Genomic DNA, 19,322 nt, shown 5'->3' on the forward strand with positions numbered 1-19,322 from the left:
AATGCCTCTGCAGACAGTGCAGACATTTTGCTCCCAAATTACTGCCCAGCCCCAGCAGAGCCGCAGCGGTTTCGAACGAAAGCAATGAACCTCCACAAAGAGAATTTTTTATTATTTTTTTTTTCCCCCGCCCCAAATGCAGGATTGCTCTCCGCTTCCCAACACCCTACAAGGGCTTGGGATGGGGAATAATTAAGTTGGCAGCATGACGCATTTAATTAAAAGCCAGCACTTGAAGGTAAGAGTGAAATTAGCTGTTGGAGCAGTGGATCTTCGGAGGGCGATCCTCCGCGTCCCCACGAGGCACAGCCTGATCCCTGGCTGTGCGGCGAGGCTGGATTTGGCAGCGGGCTTTCGTGCCTGGCAGAGCTGGCAGAGGCCACCGCAGCTCCCTGCGAGCCGCAGCCCTCCCGGCTCCTCCTGCTGCAGCCACCTCTCGGGGCCAGATTTTCAGGAATCCGGGCTCTGGGAAGCCTGGAAAAATCCAGATTTTTCACATGGGCTCAGCGTTCGGCCACTCCCTGGGTTTCCACTGAGCTCAGCTTTGAAATGGGACCTGTGATGCGGCTCCAAACTTCACAATAACCACCCCCCACCAAAAAAACACAAACCCCAAAATAAAAAGCTGAGCTGTTGAAATGCTCCCTGTCCTTTCCAGGACAATCAGACATGCAGCGTGGATGGCGGTGATGGGCCGTGACGCAGAAAGGTCATTTCCAGGAGCGCTGGCGAGTGTGAACTGCAAACCCTCTGCTCCGGGCGGCCGAGGCGCGCTGTTGGAAAGGGCTCTGAAAAATTCATGCCCGTTTCCCCATTTATATTCGCTTCCCTTTTCACGCTCGTCCTGGGCAAGGCGAAGTGACCCGACTGAAAAAGGCTCTGGAAATGAAAGTAGCTGGAAACGAGACTCCAACCCAGCGGGGTTTTCAGCGAAGTGGGTTGTAAAATTGATGGAAGCGGAGCAGCCCAGGGCTTCCCCGCGCCCTGACGCGCTTCGCAAAACCAAGGCAGAGACGGAGCCGGCACTGCCGGGGGAGTTTCGGCTCCCGCTTCGCTTCCAGCCCCTCCGAAACGAAGGGCAGGTTTGTCACCGAGGGCCGAGCTCTGCCTGCCCGCAGCGGGTAAGGGCGAAACCTCCTTCTCCTGCTATCGCTTCCCCCTTTTCGGTGCCGCCGCCAGCTGCGGGCTGAAAATCTGATTTTTGAGGCACATCTGGAAGCGGGCGATGACCCCCGTCCCCGTGGCAGGGCAACCGGGGTTGGCCTGGGGGTGCCGGGGAAAGCCCCGGGCACCCGCAGCCGCCTTCCGACCGAGGCGGGAGCCCCGAAACCAGCCGAGGCCGACGGGCGAGGAGGGCGGAAAGGCCGCGCGGTTCACGATCACGGTGAATTATCGGCGTTAATTAACGAGCTCGGCGGGAGAAGGCCGCCAGCTCCCGCCCGGCCCGGGGTTACCGGACCCCTCAGCCGGGGCTGGCCGGTGGAACCGGTCCGGGCCCGGGAGGCCCGTGCTGGTGCTGCCCCCTTCCCTCCGCTCGGGCGAACGGCACCGCCGACCCCCGGTATGTGCGTGAGGGCTCCCGCCCCCATGACGTCACTCCCGCCTTGCCGCCCTTTCCGGGAAGCGGCAGCGGCGGCGGCGGCGGGAGGAGGAGGAGGAGGAGGAGGAAGAAGAAGAAGAAAAAACATGGCTCCGTCGCCATGGCGACGCGGCGGGTGACGCGCTCTCCCCGCGACCCTCCCCGGAAGCGGGTTGGGCTGGGCGGCGCGGCGCTGATTGCGTCACGGGAGGGGGGCGGGGAGAAGGGTAACGGCGGCTGGACGGGCCTGAGGTGCCGCCATGGAGAGCGCGAACCAGGGTAGGGGCGAGTCTTCGCTCCGCACCCCGGGGACGGGTCGTCGGGCTCCGGTCGCCTTGTGGCCGGGGGACCCCGGGGACGGGGGGGGGTGGTGGTGGTGGGAGGCGGCCCGGGGTGCTGCCGTGCGGGGTGGGCCCAGCTGGGGGCTGCGGTTCTAGGGCCCCGCGGAGGGAGCTGGAGGCCCGGTGTCCTTCCCCCCACACCCCCCCCACCCCCCAGCCCGGGGTTTGTGGCTCGCCTGGGCCCTTGTGGGTATCGATCAGGCGGTGCTGGGCCGAGGAGGGGTTTTGGAGGGGCAGAGCTCGGTGCTTCTGTGGCTTGTGATAGATGTTCACGGAGGAAACTCCGCTGGAGGTTTCTCTTCCTCTTTCCGTGAAGCCCCTCGCCTCACCTTTCCCGTCAGACTGCCCAGGTTTGCATAACGCGCTTCGCTTGCTGGCTGCTTATGCTGTCTGCCCTTCTGCTCCTTGTCTGTGACAGATATCAACCTTAACTCTCCCAACAAAGGTCTGCTGTCGGATGCCATGACAGATGTTCCCGTGGATAGCGCGGCTGCGGCCAGGACCTCTGCGCCCGAAGGGCTGACTCTTGCTGAAGAGGAGGAGTTGAGATCTGAGCTCGCCAAGGTAACGGGGCACCCCAGGTTTTGTCAGCGGGGGCCGTGTGTCGCCGTAGCTGCGTTCTGCTGGGAAGGAACAAACAGGAGCAGGACTCGGGGTTGTGGTTTGTTGTTTTTTTGGTTTTTTTTTTTTTTTAATTTTGCAGTGGCGTTACCTTTGGACCTCTCAGCCAATTGTTAAAACGCACAAAGCTGGCAGGTACTTCAAACACTGCGGTATGTTTCGTGCTCTTTCCCAGAACGACTTAATTTAGAGCTCTAAGGAAATAAGTGGCTTTTGATGCTGTGAGCTTAATCTAGGCTTTTAGCCCCGTTTGAAGCGAGAAAATGCTTTAGGCAAGTGGTGTGTGAAAGAAACTCGGTTTTGCTTAGAAAGCTGAAATAATGAGCGCTTAATGTGCTTTCTTTTTCTACCTTTTTCTCTTAAATATTTATGACACTTTATAGGCGACTGTTTTTGGTGCCTATATGCTTTTGAAGAGCTGAGAGTTTGTAATGTAATATCCTAAATTTTGGGCACCTTTGGGGCTTTAAAGGTCAGTTTATCATTTCTATCTGAAACGTAGCTGAAGGTAATTGCAGCTGTTCTTCTGTAGTCCTTTCTTTCATTTGAGAGTCTCGTGGTGGTTCTTTGACTTGCAAGTTTTAGCAAGGGAGGACTTTGCTGCTCTGGGTGGTCACGAAGATCTTGGTGAGCTGCAGTTAAAGCAGAAATGAACCCTCTGTGCCTGGAAAGAACTCCTGAGTACTTTGAAAATGTTGTAAGAAAGATCTCTGAGGGAAAAACTCTTTGCTTTAATGACATCAGAAGAAAAGAATCATAAACTAGAAACCTTAGTAAATAAGAGTTAGCAACTGATTTTTATCTGCTGTTGAAATTACAACGCTAGAAATGAGTTCTGTTAATCTTGGTGCCATTAAGTCACCAGTATGCTGACTTGTATGGATGTTTTCCCAATTGAAGTCTGAGCTGTAGGCCTGCCGTTCCAGCAACATTCGTGTTGAGTTGAATTGTTCTGCACGCACCTGAAGTTCCTACCTATTCTTTATGTTAACGAAATCTTGCTAGTTTTGAGGAAGGTAGAAAGTTGGCTTAATTTTCGGAATTTTACTAAACTGGCATTTAAGACAAACCTCTGCCTCTCTCTAAGGTTGAAGAAGAAATTGGTACTCTCAGGCAAGTTCTGGCTGCTAAAGAGAGGCACTGTGGAGAGCTGAAGAGGAAGCTAGGTTTGACTCCCTTGGATGGGTTAAAGCAAAACCTGTCTAAAAGCTGGCACGATGTCCAAGTCTCCAATGCGTAAGTGTTGCTTGTGATGCACGTTTATTTAAATATGAGTCTGTAGTAATTATTTCCCAGCAGCATGTTCCAGGGCGCTTCCAAGTGGCTGGAGGCTTTTGCTCTGATGGGTATAAAGAGTAAAAGGTGCTTGAAAAAAAATTAAAAAAAAAAAAAAAAAAAATCATTGCTCTTATATGTTAGTGTACACAGAACTTTCCTATCTGTGATCCGAATAGATTGTTGCTGGATGCTTTTTCCCGTGATGTTAGAGCTCTAGATTGCCACTTAACTGTTCAGTTTGCCCATTTCTGCCCGTTCTTTGAGATGTAAGCTCCTGCTACCTCGTTCTGAACTCAGGCTCAGAGAAGTGCAAAAGGCTTAAAGAGAAGTGCCTGCACTTCCTAGGAAAATGTTCTGTAATATTAGCGTGCATTACGCATAGTCATCTCTGCCTAAAGAAGATCTGAAATTAGACTGTCTGTTCCTGAACAGGCATTAAGGGTATGGTCACTGCAGTGCTTAACAGTGCCAAAAGGAAAGTCAAGGAGGTAAGTCTGACCCTGCAGTTGTGCCCGGATGTAAAGGGCTCTCGGTGCCCATAGAGATAGAGATACCGTTCAGTCTAAAAAGTCTTGGGTAACTTAACTGGAATTTGGAATTACTGACAGTGCTACTGCAGAGCAGATCGTTGAGCTGTTCATCTCACTGTTTATTCTTTCCCTTTTCCTCATCTTCCCTCCTGCATCGCTGCCCGATTTCTGTTATTCCTTTGTAACTGAAATCTGTGTCATTGTCTTCTAAAAAATGAATATTAAAGGTTATATTCATTAACACTTTCTGTTTCTAGTTATGTGAAAACATCTGAGAAACTTGGAGAGTGGAATGACAAAGTGACACAGTCTGACTTGTGAGTGCCTCGGGCTCCTCAGCAACACCTCCTTGCTCCTTGCTGCGTTCCCCGATTTGTGCTGCTACTTGTTCTCACAGGCATTAGGGGTTGATTGGGAGCTGGAGGCATGGGGAAGCAGGGCTGTTATTAGCAGCATGCCTGGCTTCTTCCAGCTATAAGCATCCCTCAGTTGCAGAGGAGATGAGTAAACATTACTGCTTTCGTCTCTCTCATGGTCTTGTTATTGCAGAAGAAAAATTCCAATCAGTTACCAGACCACATTTTATTTAAAAAAAAAAAAAAAAAAAAAAAAAGGGCAAAAAATCAACCACAGTTTCCCTTTAGCTGGTCATTGGTAGGTTACTCTGTTGTTATCGAATGTCTTATTAGTGAACCTCTGTCTTTACTGTGAAACTATTTCTCTTCTCATCATCGGATGTGGTAGGAATCAGTTTGATTATTGCCTTTCTGTACCGGGAGAGAAGGTGCCTGAAGGCATTTACCTGTAGCAGGAAGTAGGGGCTGTGCAAATGCAAATACATACATCAGCTTTTGAAAGCTGCCTGGCTCTTTTCCGTTAACGTATATGAACCTTTTTGCTGATGTCAGCGCTAGAATGCCATGACTTTTAGTCTTTGCAGTATATATGAGCAGGTGACAAATGCAGACAAAGAACATCTGGCTGCTTTTGTCTCTAGAATATATTCTTTAATTATATTTGACCTCCATTCATATTAGACATGAGTCATTTTGATTTCCTGCTGCATAGCTGAATGTAAGGGAGCCCTTGAATGTGTTCTGCACTGAAGATTGTCTCCCTTCTGTCTTCTGTGGAAGGAGGTGATTATTCAGCTAAGAGGAAAATGTGGATTGGGAGCATCCCATCATTAGGCAAGATGGCACCGATCTAACTGGGGACAGTTACACTTCTGGGTGACGTGAACTGCCTGTGATCTGTCACCTCCTCTGAGCACTTCTGCGTGTTGTCTGAGCTGGTAGCAGACACTTCCTGTAGTATTTGTTCTGTACTTCCAGTGTTAATTCTCACAACCCCTAAGGTACTGTTTTGTATGTAGAGAAACATGATTTCTAAAGATTAGAAAATGAAACTAAGTTTAACAGTTTGTTCGCATCATGCTATATTGGTAAAATACAGCTTTGGGTGTGGCAGTCAGATTTTTTTGGCCTTGCTCAGTTCACTGCTCTGTGCTTTTAATACATAGGTGCCACGCAGCATGTAGGAAGGGAGCGGAAAGTCTTTCAATTCCTGACACCTTCTAAACTGCAGACTTTGTTTCTTCATGCTCAGTGTTTGAATGTGCTTAAATAAGAAAGAAACTGGGGCTTAGGTGTCTCCCCGCCTCTCAAACAACAGCTCTTTTCCTTCTGGCTGTGACAGAGAAGGGGGGAAGCTATTGTCAGAAAAATAAACCTATGATACTCTAAGTGTAAAGAGACACTAATAATGTGGAAAGTGTCAAAAGAAACATCTGTCATGAATCTTGGCACCGTATCTAACCTCCATTGTGTTTGTAGATATCTTTCAGCCAGCAGCACACTGGAGGACTGGAATGAAAAATTAACTCAATCAGAAGCGTGAGTGTCTTAACCTTCGGTGTTAACAAATGCTTTCATGACAGTCTTCTGCCACTAATGTCCTGTGCCCCTGCTCACAGTCCTCTGCTTTGACTAGATCTATTTAAACATTTATCTTTTCTAGCTTTCACTCTTTTAACCCAATAAATGCCTCTTCTGGGAGAGGAAGCTTTTCCTCAGGTCAGTATTTGATTTTGTTGTGGTCCAAGTGATACTCTTCAAATGCCTGCCTGCTCTCAGAGGAGAGCTGACTGAAACCACTGGGTAGCCGAGACCTATGTGCCACGCATTGTAGCTTCAGCTGACAAGCTGTGGAATAGCCAGACTGACCTCCTCTTGTTACCCTCAACGTGCTCTGCAGGGAGCAGGAGCTTTTCTTTCTGCTGTGGTACCTGATGAGAACAAATAGAGCTATAGTGTCCAAGGCAGTTGTTCTGTCATGTTGGGACCCCAAATGGACTTGAACAGCTTAAACCTCACAATTGTACTCCAGTTGTCGGCTGTGAAGGTCTCTTAGCCATGTTTTTATTAAATGCCTGAAATGAAATTCTCATCTGGACTAAATTAAGGAAGCATATTGTGGAAGTTGGCCTTTGTCCTTCTCACTGCATCTTTCCCACAGTATATAGGGGAATCCTTTACAGTGATGCAGCAGGAGCAGGTAGGTAGTGTCGTTGTTTTCTGAACTGATTTAAACCATGGTAAGGTAGGTCTTAGGTAAGCCAGCTTTTCCTGTTCTCTGGAGTGGATATGAAATTCAGTCCTTTCAGCTGGCTTGTTATTGGCAGTGTTTGTGAATAGAAGGTTTTCTTCATAAGACAGGTGAAAGATGAGCAGAGATAAAAAGTAGGAGTATTGGAAAAAACTTCCAAGTATGCAGGTCTACTTTCAGTGTTCCATATATGTTTGCTAGATTAAGATAATATAAATTGTCATTATTTCACTTGCTAAATAGAATGACCATGGTGTTTATGCTTGCTGACAGTATGACTGACTCCAGCAGCGTTTAATCAGAGTTCCTCCCTGGGTGTGCCTGCTAGAATAGAAAACTTCTCGTTATATCTGTTTCCTTGTACTTAATAAGCGCCAGAAATGTGGCGGAAGCGTGCTTTTGTATAGCACTTGAGACCTGAGTAGCTGTGGCATGCTAGTTTTCCTGCTTGCTTTGGCATCAGACAGTGATAATTCATGTTAGCAAGGTAGATGCTGATTAAAATGGAGGGGCGAGGGGAACTGAAAGGTAAGATTCCAGCAATGTTTCAGAAAACAAACAGAATTTCTGCTTCCTTTGCGTAACACTCAGTAAGTGCAAAGAGTCAAGTTGAAGAAATCCAAGGATGAGGTTTTATTCATATGTTTTGGGTTTTTTATGCAAATGCATCCTCTTTCCTGTTTCAGAGCTTCTCTGCATTATAACTAACAAGCATCCTGACTGAACTGGGAATGGGCCTAACTTGTGACCTTATGGTGCTTCTGTGCACTGCTGAATTTCCTGGTAATTGCCATTCCTGACAACAAACTTGCCCTCTGCAAGCAGTACATAGACAGGACAGAAATCAGCCCAATCTGTCTCTAGCTCTGGTTTCATTGTAACCAGGATGCAAGATGACTTAGATGGTTTGTGTACTTGGCCAGACAGCACAAACAGTGATTGCTAGATAAAGGCAAGTGAGACGAAGCTGGTATTAATGGATAAAGGAGAATTTGAGGGTGCAGCTCTGGCTCCTCCCTGTCAGGGTTTATAGGAGAGGGTGCAATGAAATGTTTGAATGCTACAGGATGAACACCACAGGGCAGAGATAATTTCTGCAGCTTCTGCTGCAGCCAGTTGCCTGTTAGTAGAGCAAGGTATTAATCAGAGCTCATATTTATTATTCCCAGATTTTGATTATGCTGTTGTGCTTTGTACTGGTGCTAAGGGAAGAAGGTGAGTGAGTGTCAATTTATAGCCGTGGTAAACCTGGCCGTGTCACTTGCAGGAGAGTAGTTGTGACTTCTAGGTCAGGGCTGGGCATAGTTAAGTTGCATTAAAGTCTTGTATAACCTGATCCGTGGTTGTCACAGATGCAGTTCCACATGTGTGTCTGATGGCAGTTCTGGGTTAAAGAGCTTCTCGTCTCAGCTGCACTTTCCTGGCTCTGCCTCCTGCGTTGCAGCGGTGGAGCTGTGTACGTGTGTGGGGGAGCTGTGGATGCAGGACTAGACTGGCGATCTGATCTGGCTGCTGCTGTCTTTTTTGTTCTTCCAAGTTTATATTTTAGCCAGATCGTTTCCTTGATCTAGATTACTGTGTCAGCACAAACAGTTGTTCTGGCATCATGGAGGAGCACACTCAGGCAGAAGGAGCAGCACTTGAGAGCTAGATCTCTGGTTATCTTAAGAATACTGCTGTCAAGTGTGAAAAATACAGTTGGAAAATCTCTGGCCTTTATCTGCTGAAGCTAGACATAATACCTGGGAGTCTGCAGTGTGCATGGCGTGATGGTGTCCTCTGAGTCTGTAAACCATTCCTCTCATTGCTGCTGTGGTGCTCAGTGCTGATCTCTGAGAGTTGAGTGCCAAGCAGACGTAGAGTCAGCACAACATACTTCGGTAAGCATGGGATCTTCGATATTTCTGTTAGGCAGCTGTAAATCAAATCCCATGACAGGACTCAGTCAGCCAAGGAGGAGCCTGACTGCTGAAGGCAGGGATTGAGATCCTTCTCATCCAAAGCAGCTTTGTCCCTAGGGTTCAAACACAGTTACTGCGATAGGAAGGCATGTGTGTGAGCAAGCAGCACTGATGCTGGCCAATTCACTCCTAAATTGTCCTGAGGTGACTGCTGCTTGCAAAAGATTGTGCTGTGGAGAAACAGTATTGAGGCCTTGCTGTTGGGGCACACTCGGGTTCCTTTGGAGTCACTAAATTCTAGAGGAATTGGTCTGAAAAATGTGTAGGTTATAGGAATTTTCTTTGTGGGATGAGGGAAGGTAAAGCTGATGTGGTTTTGCCCTGTTCTGCATAAGTCTTGTGTACACTCTTGATTCAGAAATACTTGGCTGTGGTCTTAAATTAAAAAAAAAACCAACAAACCAACACGTAATTCAGATGCTGTGGTGCTGTCTCACGCATTTCTGTCTGTAGAGAGTGAGATGTAATTAAGTCGGCTGTCATCGTGGTGCTTCTAGCCTTGGGATCTCAGGCACGAGAGAGAACATTAGGCTGTTTATAATGCCCTTCTCCTGAATATCCTAGTCAGGCAAAAAAATAATCTCAAGCTGAAATATTTGGAATAAGAAAACTTGGCTTAAATTGTTGAACTTGTTTTCCAGCCTGAGTCTTTTTTTTTTTTTTTTTTTTTTTTTTTTTTGTAATTTGAAGAATGCCATAAATCTAGATGTTAACCACCAACTGTGGAATAGCTTAGAGAGGATGAGTTAATGAAAGTGGCTCAGAGAATCATTGTTCCTGAGATCAGTCTCATCTGAAGGAAACAAAGGTTCTCAAGTGTCTGTCTTCTCCGGCTCTGGTATAAACTCAAATGTAATCAGCTGACAAAATACAGGCTGTCAGACTTCTTATGTATTGTGGTTAATGGTAACTGATAGGAAACTTCTCTACCAATTTATTTCTAAACCGCAGTTGTAGAGATAATGCTGATTCCCGCTTTTCTTTTCAGTAGAGTGGTGTTAGTCTTGCCTCTTTCCTCCATAACCTAACGCTACAATAAACGCTATATCTTCTTCAAGGCTGCAAGCATGTTATGGAATAGGTTCCTAGGCTTACTTTCTCAAGGAGACCAAAAGATAGTTGTAGAGCAGACAGGATACAATGCTATGGTATTAAGAGTTTCCACATGGAAAATTGGGTGGTTTGGGGTTTGTTTTGGTGTTTTGGTTTGTTTTTTTTTTTTTTTTGCAAATGTTTGTCAGATTTAAGATCGCGTGGTCAAAATGGTAAAGTGAGTGTATGGAAAGGTTAATCTTACACTTGCTGTTTTTTGAAAACTTCCAGTCTTTGAATATATGCAAGACTGGAAGAGGCTCTTTCAGTGAAGTCAGGGCAGCTCACTAACCTAGCTTCTTTCCTTTAATATGGGTTCCTTTTTCAAAATGGGGGGGGGGGGGTGCTTCTTGCTTTCAGATCTGACTTGTTAGTTCAATTTATGATTTTTTTTCTATTTAGTTATAAGAAGACCCAGGAAACCCTTTCCCAGGCAGGACAGAAGACTTCAGCAGCGCTTTCCAATGTAGGTTCTGTTATCAGCAGGAAACTTGGTGACATGAGGTAAGATTTCTGTTTTGCTCTCTGGTGCTTTGATCTTGGTTTCAAACAGTAATGAGACTTTAGACAATAACTAGGCTCTTTTCCATTTTTCTGCTTAGTCGGCAGCACAATGCTGTTGATAGGCTACCCTCTTCTGTGTGGCCCTGTACACTGTAGTTTAGGACAGATTAAACACTTATTAGAGACTTGTTGATGGGATAAAACCTGTTCTAAGGCATTTAAGTTTGATTTGGCTTAGGGGAACTGGCAGAACATTTTTAGCAGCCTTCCCCCTTTTACAGTCATATGGTTTCACTGCAGCTTTTACATCATAAGTAAGAAACTAGTATTAAAGTTTACCTTCTCCGTTCATTACTGGATTATAAAGGTGTGTCTTCTCAGTGTTACTGCTAAGGATTAGAAAGGGGTCATCACTCCTGTGCTCTGTTATGCTTTAAAATGGGGTAAAGTCTGGATGCTGCATTTCGTGCAGTTTCAAGCCCTGTGTGTCGACTTTCTGTAGAGAAGGGCAGTATGCCTTCCAGGCACAGTTATGTTGCGTTGATTGGAAGATATGAATTGATTCAGAAGATCATGACAACATTAAAAATTCCTTCTTGTTGTTGTTGGTTATCTAGATTCCTGAAGCAGATGACTGCTGAAGTAATTGCAAATTTAAACCTCTCTGAATTGGAAAGTGGAGGGCTCGTTCCCTTGGTTGCTGGCTGAGGTTCTTGCTCTGTGAGTTTCTCAGCTGTACAAAATTCAAGGCTAGAATTGGTGATTTACTCGCTCTTCAGAAATTTAAGCTAAAGATTACTTCCCCATTAATGGTGACATCCACGTTTTTCATGCAGAATTCCTTGACCATGTTTTTCTTGGAATTGAGAGCTAATTCTGAATATACAACCTGTCTAGGCTACTAAGGAAGTATTCTTAGAGCTTGTATTTAACATGATTTATCAGACCTTGGACTGAATGGGTAGCTGTCATTCTTTGTAGGGAATTTCCTATTCCACTGTGGCTGGGAGTATCCAAGTGGTAAGAACTTGTTGGCCTCTGATCACATAGTACTGATTTATTCTAGTTCTATCCTCAGTGAGTTATTTACTGTGTTCCTGGAGGGTAATTTTTGGTGTTTTCAGTAGCTCACTTCTCTGAATTTGGCAGAGGACTAGCTGGCTTCCTACCCTTTCCAGTATTCAAGTTTTAACTTTTCTTTGCTGGAAACTACCTAGTCTGCTGGAAGAAGAGATTTACATGTAATCACAGCAGATTACAGATACTGGCGCAACATGTGGTGGTAACACATTTTGCTAAACCGATAAGTAAATTTGGTGCCTAACTTTGGCATTCTGGCCAGGCTGTTGTGGCAAAGGGATGGGAACTGTGGTTTTTGGACCAAATGGGGAACTCCTGAACCAATGTTGCCACCAGAAGAAGCTGGTTTGGCAGGCTTGGTCCTGCCTGTTGTCTTTTGGTTGGGAGAATCCAGTTCACCATGCAGCTGCAGAAATGTTTGTGCCATCCCAGGAACAGATGATGGAGGGAGGGGATGTATGGCCGAGTGAAGAGTGCACCTGTTACTCCTGGTGACAGAGCTGGCCTGACATAGTCGTAGTGAAAATGGGCTGTGTAGTCTGCTGGCCTGCAAACAAGTCAGACCTTTGCAGCAATGGTGTTGCTCAGCATTAATCACCAACTTAAACACCTGCATTCCTTTTTATAGCCAATACCTTGGGTGATGTATTATGAAATACAGGCAGCTTCTGTCTTGTCACCTGGGAATCCCGGCCAAAGTTATTTCAGCAGGATTTGCTTTGTATATGTGGCCCTGTGGGGGAACACAGTAATGATTTTTTTAAGACTTTCAGTTTTTCTATGTGTATATAAACAGACTTTTGTCTCCTGTGCTGCATTCACGTCTTGATATTTCTGATTCTGAATAAGGTTTAACTCTGAGCATAAGTTTCTGCAGGAACTGTCCCACTTTCCACCCTTGCCAGGTGAAACTGTGAATGGTGATCTCTGATATGTGATCAGAGCTGACGAGGAGTGAAGTCTGTTGTAGTGTTGTGATCACTTCTCTGAATGAGTGGGGATGATCTCTGTTCCCAGAGAACCTCTGTTACAGGCCTTATAGCCTACACTGCAACCTCCATTACCCTACTTTCTTTTTTTTCCTTTTACACTACAAATTCACTTGTAAAGCAGGTTTATTTTCCATCACTGGAAGTGTTGAGATAACAGAAGGGATTTCCGTGTTTAGTCAGCCTTCACCGGTTGATAAATGCAAGGAAGGCATGATGAATGGGACAAACGCCTCCGATAGACGGAGGGCGTAGTCGTAATTCCATTAAAAATACTTGGACCAAAATGCTATGAAATACAAGTAATGTGTCCCTGGGTTAAATCTTTAGGGTTGCTGTATTCTGATCAAAATAATTTTAAATGTTATAGCTGTGGATTGTAAGGAGACATTGTGAAGTTAACGTGGTAACTGTGTGCTAACTGTATTAATGCTGTTGCTCTATTAGCTTGCCTTGAGGGGAGAAAATGTAGCTTAATTAGTGGGTGGGATTTTTTCAAATCTTGGCCAATTCAGCTTTTTCTGTTATCTCCACTTACAGTTAAAAAGTAAATTGGCTTTTAGACGTTCTGTTCCTGCATTTTACTGACTCCAGTAAACTGCAAAATTGAAAGTGTTTTCTTTTTGTTGATAACAGCTTGCTTTGTGGTTTTGTGTCCCCCAATGCACTTCATGTTGTCTGATGAAGGTTGCTGCTGTACATAATACTACAAGCAAATTCATTATGAAATGTTAGCCCGAGCCCCAAAGGTGCCTGCAAATTCCTGAATTTATGTAAACTTTAAATCCTTATGAGAGGAGGGAAAGAGTTACTGCTAGGTCCAGGCCAAGATACTGAACAAATGAACCAGTGCTTGTGGTATTGCATACAGAGTAGCATGGTGCATGGACATGTGTTATCTGCGTTCTTCTCCTTTAAGCAAGAGTAAGTAGAAAGTTAATTTATTTCACATGCAAAGACAGCATTTCAAGGAGTCTGCCCTGCCAAAGAGCTGACTTGGATGCATGGGGAAATGAAACCACAAAGCCTAATGTCTTCGCTCTGGCTGTAAGGAAAAGCCCTTGTACTCCTTGCCAAGTACTTCAGATCCTACTTGCTGTGACTGTTTCCTGCTGCAGAGACAAAAATTATACTGAAGTGGAATAGAACACTGCTTCTGGTCAGAGAAGTTCCTTTAGAGCATCCTGGTAATCTTACTAGTAGAAGTAGGAAACCTTGGTCTGTTATTTCAGACTACTGAGATGCTACTGCATTGCAAAATCACACGTGGAAATCTGGTAACCTGGTGGGGGATAGTTTGCCTTGAAACCTAAAAATCGGCAACCAGGTTGTAGAGTAAACATGATACCTTTTATCCAGATACTCTTATCTTTATTATGCTGAGATGTTTTGTTCTCTGAGCTGTAACTTTGAGATCTGCAGGCTTGGCAAGATAGTGTGCAGGTATCCATTGCATGTTCCTGTTACAGAAGTTTTCAGCCAGAAGTCCGAGCAATGCTGTCTTTGTATGAGAGCTTGTAGGGGGAAATGGGGGAAGGAAGTGTCTTTACCAAATTAGCTAGTGCTTGGTAAAACCCTCAGTTTAGGAAAACATACTCTAGAAAAACAAAATCACATGAAAGCAATGGATAGGGGTAGGTAAAATGATTTAGTTTGTTGTTGCACACCCACTCCTTTCCCGCCCCAGCACCCCAGTTCTACGTTGCTGTAGGTGCTGTTATTGTTCTCTGAAAAACGTCTTAGCTTGGCTCGAGTTAATGAAAAGCGATTGGTTTTTGCTTGCTTCTGTAAGTTATTTTGAGAGGCTTCCTCCTGGGTAGTTGACTTTGCTGTCCCATGATCCTATGACCATGTGTCTGCTTCGCTGCCCTGCATTTAGTGTTTAGATCTGCACAAGTATCTGACCATTGCTTCTCTTTTCTCTCTGCTGTCCATGGCTTTTTCCAGGGCTCACCCCTTCTCGCATTCCTTTAGGTAAGACACTCTTCAAGGCTGCTAAGAGAGCATTTGTTTCTAGGCCAGCCCTTGCAGATGTTAAAGGGGAAGCTGATTATTTAAGCCTTGCCTACCCTTTTGACACAGATTGAGAAACCTTCCACAAACCAATGCCCTGTAATTGACTTTTGTATCACAGTTGCGTTTTGCAGTTAATAGCAGTTAAATACTCGTGCTTACAGTCCTGTGTCTGGAAAACTAGTTCTGGGCTGCAGCTGTTAAATAAGGGAAGAGAGGGCTGGCTCTTACCGCTTTGGTTGTCCCCAGCAGCCTGTGTGTGGACTGTAAGTGCTTAAGAACCAGGGGTATGCTGCTTTTGCATGGTATCAGTATAAAATTGTCATTTAACTTTTTCCTTCTTATTCTGAATGCTTCCGAGTAGCAGCTACTCCATTCGCCACTCGATAAGTATGCCAGCAATGAGGTAATGTAGCAAATACCCATGTCTCCTGAGTGGTGTCGGTGGGAGAGTACAGCTGACTCTGTCATTACTGGTTTTTTTTGTTCCGATTTGTACAACTGGTTCCCTTCTTAAGCAGACCCTATGCAGAGTATGGGGTAACCATGTCCTGCAGTTTGAGTAATTCAGGGTGGTTTTTTTACCCAATCTCTTTTTATGGTTATTAGCACCTGTGTTGTTCTTGGACTAAGTGCAGTGTTGCAACTGTACCAAAGTCTAATTGAAATTCGCAGCTTTCAGAGGTCCCTGAAGGGCAGAGATTACAGTCCTCCTCTCGCAATGTACAGCATGGCCATTGCTAATACCGAGATGAATCCTAACTTGAACCCTCTGTCTCCAGCCTGGAAGCTCAGCGCCCTGCCCAGCGTGCCCTCGTGGTGCATTAGGTGGTGATCCCCTTGCAGGAGAAACAACTGCCAGGGCTGGATGAGGCCCACAGAAGCCCCCTCTCTGTTCATCCTCGTTCCAGATTGACGGAGGTTATTTTATGGGCGCAAATATGAAGCGATTCTTTGGAACAAAAATAACTGAGATGAGACTAGTCATCTCCCAGCTCCCAGTGCTCCCACAGCCTAGCCCGGGGAGAGCAGCTCTGTATGACTAATTGCCTGGTCTGCATGCTTGGTACAGAGCACTCCCCTGGAATCGTTCGCCAACAAAGCAGCTTGTCAGGTTATCAAACAATTGATGTGGTTTTCTTGCTAGAAATATGAAATCCTCTGATGAATTTATTGCACTGTGTTTATGAGCATTTCCTGATGCAGATGATCACTCCTGTAGCAGTAAAGCTGCCCATAGGTACAGGCACGTGGCCCTTTCCCTTCCAGCCTGCGGGATGTGATATGGAAAACTGAAGCCTTTGTTTTAAACCCTTTTCAGCTTTTCCTTTCCATTATTTAAGACAGCGTGCTTTTAGTTGGAAGCCTTGTAAAACTAAGAGCTAGTTTCTTCTCTACTTACCACGCATTGATTCCCTAGTGAACTAGGACTTGTTTCCCTCAACATTTTAGCTTGAGCAATTGAGTGGATTGTACATGGTATAAATGTTTTCCTTCAGAGTTTGTATGTAATGTTCTTGTCTGGCGTGCCTGAGAGATTTGTGCCAAAGGCTGTGAGGAGCTGGAAGTGTTCTGGGTGCTGCTGTCACTGCATGGGAATAGCCAGAGAGCCCAGTCACGCTGTACGATTTGCTTTAGTTAAGAACTAACTTGTCTTAATTTGTTCTTTGTTTTTTTCCTCTCCTTTCTTCAAGGAATTCTGCAACCTTCAAGTCATTTGAAGATAGAGTTGGGACCATAAAGGTAACAGTATGCTTTGTCTTGTAAACATATAGTGTGAAGCCTTATGCAGAAACTTTAATTTCTGCAATGTTTTTCTTGTAGACTAGTATTCGGGCAAATGGCCTCTCAGATATGTGAAGTCTTTGCTACAGTAGGTGACCTTGACCAAGGGGGAATTGACTTGGTATTCTCAGTGCTGCTTTCTTGTTATCCTAACTCTCTTTTCTCCTTTCAGTCCAGAGTGGTGGGCAGCAGGGAAAATAGCACTGAAGGCCTCCACTCCCCCTCGGGAGCTGGAGACAAGCCTCCACAAGACAACGCTCCTTTCTAGACCTGCGATGTGGCTTTGCACGGCTGTGCACAACTGTAAGAGCGAGCCCCCTCCCTCCCAAATCTTCACAACAGCAACAACATGCGAATCCAAGAAGGGGCTGAGAGCCAGTCTGGAGAGATCCATCATTCATTCATAGACACTGCTGCTGGATCCAAGTCAAATAAAGAGAATGCAAAGTTTTGTACACAAATAATATTTTACACTAAAGTTTGTAGATTAAATGTATCACTGCTGTCCTTTTGGGAGAGCATGTAAGATGGAGTTTCCTTAAAGCAGCTCAGAAATGCCACTGTTGCAGATGAAAACAGTTTTCCCTTGTCTGACATAACTTGGAACAGATACGTTGCCCTGAGCAGTGTGAGGAGGGCAGCTACTGGAGAAGCCAAGTGCATGGGCTTCTTAGCTTCAGCTTCTGGCTATGTTCTCTGTTCAGGGCATGCCATGCAGCTACTCGGTGAGCTCCCAGGCTTCTCCCGTTACTGTTTTCTCTGGCTCTCATTGGAGCAGTCTTGTAAATGGGGTAAACAGTTGGGTTTTTTTCTGGGCTCCCAAAAGGAAAACTTCACTTAGCAGCTGCCTCGTTGTTACACTAATGCTCTAGCTTTAACAAAACTAAAAATCTTTATTTTTAAATGCAATGAACTTTAAAGAAATAAAGCTTAAAAAAAAAAAAAAAAAAGGAAGCTTCGGCATCATATTAGGGAAATGCTCCCTTGGACTCTGAAACTGAATTGCAAGCCTTACATCACCTTATGCTTTACTTGTTTATGATTTTTTTTTTTCCTATAGAGAAGACTGTAAGGGTTATAAAGCTGGATGTTGAGCACTGGAGTTTTGCATCATACAGTAGTAGCAGCATGCTTATAAGCCAGTTCTTGTGTTAAATTCAGTGGTGCACTCCATTTCCTGAGTGTATGAAACTTGCTTCTCCCTTCTCAGTTTATGCCTTCGTTCTTGGAGGAAGAATTTCTGAAGGCTGCTAGCAACAGGGCCAGGTTAAAAAGGCCAAAGCTGTCTCTAGCAATACGGACACTATGTTGGAGGGACTCTGCTCCGCTCTCTGTGGGCTCCTCCGTCTGGTACATCTGACTGTGAATGGATGGGTTTTTCAATTGAAAGCCCCAGCTCTAATCTTGGTTTACAAAACTGGCAGAGAATCACGGAGCTCAACCAGTTCCCCCAGGGGCTGGATGTTTTACTCTTTTGATGTCCAACTTCATTGCTCAGGAGCTGAAAAATTCCAAGTTTTCTTCTAGATGCCTGATCTTATTCTAGGCAAGGTGCCTCCACATAGAAATACCTAGAGTGAGCAGTTCTGTGCCTTGGAGGCGAAGTGGCACTTACTCAGGTCTTTAGGCTTGCTTATGTACATATCTGGGTAGTTTTAGTGGTTTATCACCCTGGAGGGACTGATCCGTCTCTGACCCTTCTTTAGAGAAGCAAGTTTTGACACTTACCTGCTGATTAATCTCTGTTTCCCCCACCCCTGCTCCCCTCCCTCTGCAGACCTGGGGACGCGGGATGAAATACTAGAAGGCAGATGTACTAGGCAGTAGGTGGAGTGTAGAGTGTCATTTACTGGCACTCCTTGTTTGACTGAAACTGGCCTCCCTGCGAGGAACAGAGCCAGTGAAACGGGGACTGCTGGAGCTTGGGTATTGAACTGTTTCTCTATATGGATAAATAGTGAGGAAACTTGTCAATAAAGCGTTCCTTTGGGAGAAAATGGGGTGAATGTTTTTGTCTTGTTCTGTCTAACAGTACTGGAGTCTGCTCTTGGGTGCATGTTCTGAACTTGTCAGGCAAATACCAACTGCCTGCAGCAGCTTGAGGCGAGAAGCAACTCAAATATTCTGTTCTATCCTATCCCTCTGGCTTGTTTGTCCATTGGCTCTCCAGATGCTTTCTTGTGAAGGGATGTACTAAGTAATATTTACAGTCTGATGTTTCCCTTACAAGATGCTGAACACCAACTGGTTCCCCAGACATACCTGTGCTCAACCAAGGGCTGGGGAGTCGCAAGCCCACGTTTATCCTCCGAGTACCATCACGTTGCTCCCTTCCCAGCCGGCACTGCAGGTGAACCAGACGCGCCTCGAGCTTCCTCACGCCGTTTTCCTGAGCTCGGAGCGTGGGACCACAGTCACAGCGGTAACCTTGGCAGTGGGGGCTGAGGCTGGAGAAACTTCTAATGTGGAAAAGCAGCAGCTGTGGTGCTGGCTCGGATTTATGGTGTGATACCTCAGGGAATTGGTTTCTTGGAAGCTCTGGCCGTCGCTACTGATTTAAACAACACGGTGCAGGGGGATCAGCGACTGTATGGCTGGAGCTAGGAGCTGCTCTCTTAAATTTAAAAGGGCAGCGGAGGGCAGGCAAATAGGTTGTGAGAGAGGCCAGCAGAGCTCTGTAGCTGCGTGGTGTGCTGTGCTTTCAGAGGAAGGATGCCTGGCTAGGTTTGAAGCATCTGCTTGGTGGTGAGGGTTTGGCTTTGGTTTTGTGGGGTTTCAGGGTTGGTTTGTTTTGAAGGTTGGGGTTTTTTTTGCTACTCCACTTCTGTAGGTAAAACTACATCTCTGCAACTGGTCTGAGAGCAAAGGGGTTGGTATGATACCTGATCCTGGAGGAGAGATGCTGCAGGGAACCCCCCAGGCTGCGGAGCTGGGGCTGCAAG

The 19,322-nt window shown here is 45.7% G+C and overlaps 1 protein-coding gene across 27 annotated transcripts; it reads left to right on the plus strand.

Annotated features, from left to right (window-relative positions):
* The first annotated feature begins 1,735 nt into the window (after window positions 1-1,735).
* On the plus strand, window positions 1,736-18,377 carry TPD52L2 (TPD52 like 2). Of its 27 annotated transcripts, none has more exons than XM_030010634.1 (11): window positions 1,736-1,858; window positions 2,339-2,484; window positions 3,629-3,777; window positions 4,607-4,666; window positions 6,185-6,244; window positions 10,412-10,513; window positions 11,495-11,533; window positions 14,530-14,556; window positions 14,960-15,001; window positions 16,290-16,338; window positions 16,553-18,377. In XM_030010634.1, the coding sequence occupies exons 1-11, from the start codon at window positions 1,840-1,842 to the stop codon at window positions 16,646-16,648; spliced, it is 789 nt and encodes a 262-aa protein (XP_029866494.1). In that variant the 5' UTR covers window positions 1,736-1,839; the 3' UTR covers window positions 16,649-18,377. The 27 variants fall into 27 exon arrangements, with proteins under 27 accessions (XP_029866494.1, XP_040978006.1, XP_029866501.1 ...); XM_030010639.2 differs by having other exon boundaries at window positions 1,738-1,858; window positions 2,366-2,484; XM_030010633.2 differs by lacking the exon at window positions 1,736-1,858 and adding an exon at window positions 2,090-2,270 and having other exon boundaries at window positions 2,366-2,484.
* Window positions 18,378-19,322: the final 945 nt, after the last annotated feature.

Source organism: Aquila chrysaetos, chromosome 3, assembly GCF_900496995.4.
Source record: "Aquila chrysaetos chrysaetos chromosome 3, bAquChr1.4, whole genome shotgun sequence".
In the NCBI taxonomy this organism is placed as follows: domain Eukaryota; kingdom Metazoa; phylum Chordata; class Aves; order Accipitriformes; family Accipitridae; genus Aquila; species Aquila chrysaetos.

Excerpts from the sequence above, each read along its gene's own strand:
- TPD52L2 (XM_030010633.2), top strand. The coding sequence starts at position 2,186 with ATGTTCACGGAGGAAACTCCGCTGGAGGTTTCTCTTCCTCTTTCCGTG. Across the intron at positions 2,271-2,365 it reads TTTCCCGTCAGACTGCCCAG|GTCTGCTGTCGGATGCCATG; the intron begins GTTTGCATAACG and ends CTCCCAACAAAG. Across the intron at positions 14,557-14,959 it reads CCCTTCTCGCATTCCTTTAG|CAGCTACTCCATTCGCCACT; the intron begins GTAAGACACTCT and ends GCTTCCGAGTAG.